This window comes from Alligator sinensis, unplaced genomic scaffold (genome assembly GCF_000455745.1).
Source record: "Alligator sinensis unplaced genomic scaffold, ASM45574v1 scaffold890_1, whole genome shotgun sequence".
Classification (NCBI taxonomy): domain Eukaryota; kingdom Metazoa; phylum Chordata; order Crocodylia; family Alligatoridae; genus Alligator; species Alligator sinensis.
The window spans coordinates 68,007-74,502 of record NW_005842948.1 but is presented as its reverse complement, the minus strand read 5'-3'; the positions used below and the strand labels follow the sequence as shown (position 1 = coordinate 74,502).

The window sequence follows — 6,496 nt, the reverse complement described above, 5'->3', positions numbered from 1 at the left end:
CATTCCTGGACCCTCAGAACTATTGGCTTTGAAAGAGCATTTCAAAATCTACTCTGCTGGCAGTTTTAGGGAAGGTATTCATTCTGGAAATGGAAATGTACTTCTTTGCAGCCTCCCTGTATGTGGGTCCTCTACTGGTGGGTCATGCTTTTAACCCTTTAGATTTAAATTAATCTGAATAAAGGAATCTTCCAGTTCTTCTGTTTCTTATCTTATAGTAGGGCCTCGGAGCTGTGCTCTACAAACTCAAAATAAAAAGATGGTTCCTAAGCTAGTTGGATGAACCCAGTGTCTTTCTCCTGAGCAAGTAGCTCTGGCTTTTAGGATGAAGCAGAGGGTGGATGGGGTTTTAAAGTCAGGTTCTGCTGACAGATTTCAAATAGAAACTTTTAGTAGAACTTCTTTTTATTTGCATAAGGGTTAGTAGTATAAACCTCCATGTCTGCTGAATTCCTGGTGGAGTGATTTACCATTTTGCCTAGATAAATGTTTCCCCTGTGATTTCACTGGGTGCAGCATACTTCCTCCAGCCAGCTCCTAAACTGTTCGTTGCACAGTTTGTGTACTATTAAAAGATGGCTGTGTGTACCACCGGAGGTAGGAGAACTGAGGATGAACATCTAGAGCTGTTTGTGCTTTTTAGGATGGCAAAAAATCTTCTGCTCTGTTTACATTCAGTTGCTACAGTGTCATGTAGTGGGAGAGTGACCAAAACTTGTCTCCCAAGGATGTTGGACTCCAAATGCTCTTCTGAAAGAACAGCTCCTTTCTCTTTCACCCCAGCCTGCCTCCTCCCACGCCCCATTCAAGCGTCTCTGCTCCATCCGGAGATCATGCTTACGTGTGGCTGATTTCTGTCCCTCTTGCCCACACCCAAAAATTTCGCAGCACAGAGAAGACACTGACTGTGCCAATTGTTGTTTTTGCTAGAGGAAGATGCTGCCCATGCCTGCTTTCTGTAAACCCACAGGGCTCCCTATGTGCTTACTGTCTGGTTTCCATGCAATAGGAAGGAAGTGTGATGTCACTATGCCCAGCTCTAAACAATTTGGGGGGCACGAGACAGGTTTTCAACTTCTCTCCCTTTCCAGATCTAAAGCAGAGTAGAGGAGGCCTACAAATGTGTACATCATTTTAAAAAGAGACCAACCTGTAATGATTTTAATGAGGTATCTGTTCTTTTTGTGTTGCTTGAAATAGCATCAGAAGTCCAGATCTCTTGCCTTGCTGCAAGCAAGATGGAAGGGAAAACAACCCATAAAGAGCAACCCATAAAGAGCAAATGCACATTTAAATACTGTGTACACATTGGCCCATTTCTTCCCAGTGAGCTGTTTTGCCTGTTTTACAGCAAAAATCACTGTCAGTCCCAGTTGCACTTCAAAGCCTGCCTGTTAACACTATATTTCAGGAACACTTAAACTTAGTTTGTCTTTTGCTTTGCAGCTTGTACCTCCATTTAAGCCACAAGTGACATCTGAAACAGATACAAGATACTTTGATGAAGAATTTACAGCACAGATGATTACAATCACTCCACCTGACCAAGGTAAAGTATCCTGAACAAAACTAGCACCATCTTCCCCTGAATAATCTCAAAACAGTTTTCAGTAGTTTTTTTACAAAATACCAAGGAAATGTTCATTCATAGACATCTGGGATTTTTTTTTCCTGGTACATAACTATATTTTGTGATTTGTGCCTGATTGGGGGTTATTGACCTCAAGGGTTTTTCACTTCGTGTTGCCTGTATAGATTAGGGCTAACAGCAAAGATGGGTGCAAACCAAAATCCTGTATCTAGTCTCCAGATGTTTAGAAATGTGCATCTGAATTTTTCCCTCAAGGCTCATCCCTAGATAATAGGCCCCCTGATAGATGTTACACTTAAGACGTGATTGATAGTTAATCACGTCTTAAGTAGTGACGCGGCCACACATTCATTCAGTTAGTGGGATGATGAAACAAAGAATGACCCACAAAGTTATACAAAAGCTGTGAAATAACTTTGTGTCTGATTCCTATCACACCTTTGATTGAATGTGTGGCCAGTGCTCCCAGCCTCTGGAGCACACCAGAGCCCTTCAGAAGTCCTGTGTGTTGCAGAGTCTGGGAGCAGAGGTCAGCTGATCAGGGGCTCCCAGCAAGGGGAACACCCAAGCCACTTGGCTCCCATGTACTTCTCTGACCGGGAGTACGCAAGCAGCTGATTGGGGCTCCCAGGTGAGGGATTGCATGGTGTGCTCCCAGCTGGGAGCCATAGTAAGGTGATGGGCATTCCCAGCCGGGGGAACGCATCAGATCCAAAGGTTACCTTGTGCTCTCCCAACTGGGAGCTCCAGTCAGCCGATTGGGGTTCTCAGCCAGCGGAGCGCAGGGAGCCACGCTTGCTACATGCCGGTGCAATCATGCACCCTTGCACTGGTGTGATGGGATATGATGGCACAGCAGGAAGAGTCATTGCTGGGATCCTACATCAGATCTCATTGCACCCGTACTGTAATTTCTGTCAGCAGCCAGAGTAACTGAGGGTTGTTGTTCTACTGAGTGCTTGGTGAGCTGTAGAAACTATCCCAGCTTTCTCAGTCATCCCTACAAAACCCCACTACTTTAACTAGCACTGTTCTTTCTTTTCCAGTTTGGCCTTGGATAAATTAAAATGTTTTGTTTTTGGTAGAATCAATATTTCATTCTAATTCTGACATTGTTTTAAATACTTCATATACCTGGCAGTGTACAAGTTTTGAAACAGTTATTTTGGAATGAAAATGAAATAAAAATTTGAAATCAACATTTCATTTCAAATGGAATGAATGAAAACAGTAAAATAGCTTTTACTGAGAACAACTCTTTTGAAATCTGTGTTTTATTTTGCTGAATTGTCATTTCCCATTGGGAAACGACTCTGCTCAGGAATTGGAGTTGTGTGTACCCACGTTCTGTACACTGCATATGTAAGCAGTTACTACATCAGGGCTGGTGTGCTTAAATATGTTCTAGGTACATGGTAACTGTGTATTCACTTCATAACACTAAATACCAATGTTATGCCTGTAATGTTAAATGGAGATCACCACCGTTACACCTCTGCATATTGTGCAAGGGAGATTTAAAAAAACAAAAAGCAAAAGAAAACCCATTCTTCTATGACTATTGTTTGATATAGAGATTCAAGGCAGGTCTTGAAGGTTGCTTTTCTTTTGATAGTTTTAGCTATGGTTTTTCCACGCTGCATTTGTTGAAAGAACTATAGAAGTCATTTGCATTTGCTTTAAAATTAAAACGTACAAATTATTATTCAGCATAATGTAAAATGGTGTTTGTCTGCTTGCAGATGACAGTATGGATTGTGTCGATAATGAGAGAAGACCTCATTTTCCTCAATTCTCCTATTCAGCCAGTGGAACCGCTTAATGTTTTGCAATGTTTTCCATTCAGAAACAAAACAGACTGCCTTTTGGGGACCTTACTTCAATGGACACTAGAGAACTTTCTATATTACCTGAATTACAAACTATGTTTGTACTACAATTTAGATGAATTTGTAGGATGCCTTACAGATTCTGTATTTAAAACAATTCTTCGTTGCATTTTTGAGAAGGAAAAAAAATCCACTCTTAGTGTTAAGTCAAAGCCTTTGTGCTGAATGACCATAGGTTTTTAAGAATATGCACCAAAACCGTTTACTTTAGAAGTTATTAAGATATTAAACATATCAGCAGCTCTGACCAGAAAACCCCCTTTATTTATTTCATTCATTTCATTATCTAAATATAGAATCTGCACTCTGAACAATTAGATTTATTTAGGAAGATATAAGACTTTAGTAGCTAGTGCAATAATATAAGCAACAAAGTGAACAAACTCTGGAGAGTTAAGGGTTCAAACTCACTTTGGACAGCAAAGAAGTGTCATCCTACTCCAGAAAACCAGTTATAGGAACAGCATTAATGGCCTCAGTGAGGTAAATCAAGAGTTATTTTGTTATAACATCTGCTACAAGACATTACATATCAAAACAAGTTCAGTGGAATCTAGTCCATCTCTACTTTACACGGATCAGTATTCCACTCAAGACAGTGCATTTAATTATTACATTTGCTTAGAATTAGAACTATTTGCTAGGATTGGCTTCTCAAGATTTAGAAAACAGGCTGATTTCCAATCTCATCTGGAATGCTACACTGCAAAGTCACCCCACTTTACATAGCATATAAAAAGCTGCATAGGTCTACATGAGAAATCCACCTCAATGAGCAAGTCAACCAAACATGAGTACATTTTGACACTGAAGTAATGACTTGTTGCCACTTTTTTTTTCTTAAAGAAAAGCTATATAAACACTTAATGAAGTTTGCATCATGCTAGATCATTTCCTCTTTCTTCGGTGTGCATTAACGGTATTGGGCAACAGTCGGCGGTGCTTTCTTACTCGTGAAGAATCACTTCAACAGTGTTTCCCATGTATAAGGAAAAACTAGATTGAAACGTCGTATGTGTTTGAGTAATATGATGTCCAAAAAGTGATTTTTTTTTTGTTTTTTTTGGTTTTTGTTTTTAATCTTAGTGGACAATACTCCACACCCTATTTTGTTGTATCATGTTTCTTTGTAATTTTCATAAAAGCAGTCTTATTCTGTCTTTACTGCAAGTGAATTTATTCCATTGTAGGTTGCATTCGCTTAGATTGCTTTTTGTTTTTGTTCTCTTGACTGTATAAAAATGACGAAATGTACTGCAGTTAATTAGCTTTTTTTTTTTTTTTAATTTGAAAGGGAGTATATTACAAGTACCCTCACTTCCCCTTCCCATAGCAAACTACTGTGTTCAACCACAGAACACCCACCACCATCATTTTTTTTTTTACAACCATTCAACTTTAGCATTTTTACTTATGATATGAGTTTCCCTCCAAATACTTAAATAAAAACTGCTTTAACAAGTTAGGTTTTTATTTCTTTTCGTTAGGAGCTTTCTGGCTTTGTGAAAACATGAAAGCTGTTTTCAAATTTCTCTCCATCCTTCCCTTGTGTGAAGCCTCTTAAGAGTTTATCTGCTTCCACCCACCTTCCCGCAGCCCTTTATTTGCTATGCACTCAAGGTCTGTTCAGTAGTAGGTTGTTATGGAAATAAATTCTGTACTGGAAACCTTCCTTAGGGAAAGGGAATGAGGAAGGGCCTTGTTCTGGTGTCCGTACTTGTGTCAATGGGACTAAACTAAAGTGCTCTGAACAAGAAAGGACAGGATAAAACTCGGATATGCAGGTGTGTTGCTGAGGCCCTAATCCTCCAAGGTATTTCCTATTTTAGTCGACTGAGTCTGGGTTGCAAGAGGTAAAACCCCATCTTATATTAGGGTATTAATAGGTTCCTTTACTCCAGGAGCTATTTTCCCCAAAGAGGAGATGCTGCCCAGTTAAAAAGGAAATGCAAAGACAGACAGAAAGACATTTCTTCTTCTGTACCCAATGTGTCAAGCTAAGCAAGGATGCTGCAACGGTGCAGTAATCAGCTAAACATTAGGGGTGTGCGAAGTGGGCCCTATTCGATTTGGATTTGGCCCGAATAAGGGACAGTGATTCAGTTTGTTGATTTGGATCACAGTCCCTGATTCGATTTGGCTGAATCTGAATCTGAAGGCTCGATGCCGATTTGGAGATCAGCAGTTAGGACATAGACACAACTTTAAAACATTTTTCTGCATACCTTGAGGTAGCAGGTGCAGCTCATGATCACGGCGATGCTGGGGCACATGGAGCATCCCACAGGATGCAGGGGGCCCTCCATGTGCTCAGAGGTGATCCCAGAAGTGGACTGGAAGTACTTCTGGTCCACTTCCGGATCTGCCGGGGAGTGCTCTGGGGGGGCCCCCCCACGCCTCTACAGCTCAGCAATCAGCCACAGGGGGACCCCGGGTGCCTCCCTCTCCCCAAAATCAGGAGGCACCAGTCACTGACCTGGGGGGGGGGGGGCGGCCCCCCCCCAGCAGACCAGGAAGTGGGCCCCCCCCCCACCGTGCTTCTGTGGGATGCTCTATCCTCCCCAGCATTGCAGCATTCACAAGCCGCCTGGTGCCTTGAGGTATGTAGAAAAAACATTTAAAGCTGCGTCTATGTCCGAATCGATTCAGAGCATTCTGATTCGATTCGCAGAGACTAAAGGGTCCTCTTATTCAATTTGGATTAGGAGTTTCGGCCACCAAATCGTGCCGAATCTCCGCCGAATCGAATCGGTCTGAAGCTTTGCGCAGCCCTACTAAACATCAATAGGCTGTAACTCCTGAAAGGGTTTATGAGCTTTGAAGCTCCGGCTCTTATGAGGTGATGCCCATCTCTCTTTAGTCTCCTTCATGAAGCTACCAAAAGGTCTGTTAAACCTAAACTTGGGGTAGGAGCATCACCATGTGTCCAAAGTCCCTGTGTGATCATGTAGACCTTTGGGAAGGTTCTGTTGGTATGTAGAGGGTTTCCTTAAATCTTTGCCCAGCCCTTCCTTTC

At 41.7% G+C, this 6,496-nt stretch overlaps 1 protein-coding gene across 6 annotated transcripts in view; it reads left to right on the top strand.

Moving 5' to 3' along the window:
- AKT1 (AKT serine/threonine kinase 1) overlaps nucleotides 1–5,590 on the top strand; it is a 102,990-nt gene extending 97,400 nt beyond the window's left edge. For 3 of the 6 annotated variants that reach the window (XM_025192604.1, XM_025192605.1, XM_025192608.1), the window contains 2 exons: nucleotides 1,447–1,549; nucleotides 3,334–5,589. In XM_025192604.1, coding sequence (XP_025048389.1) covers nucleotides 1,447–1,549; nucleotides 3,334–3,413 — 183 coding nt within the window. In that variant the 3' untranslated portion in view covers nucleotides 3,414–5,589. Of the gene's footprint in view, nucleotides 1–1,446; nucleotides 1,550–3,333 lie in introns of all 6 variants that reach the window. The other 3 variants (XM_025192607.1, XM_025192606.1, XM_025192603.1) reach the window with 2 other exon arrangements.
- Nucleotides 5,591–6,496: the final 906 nt, after the last annotated feature.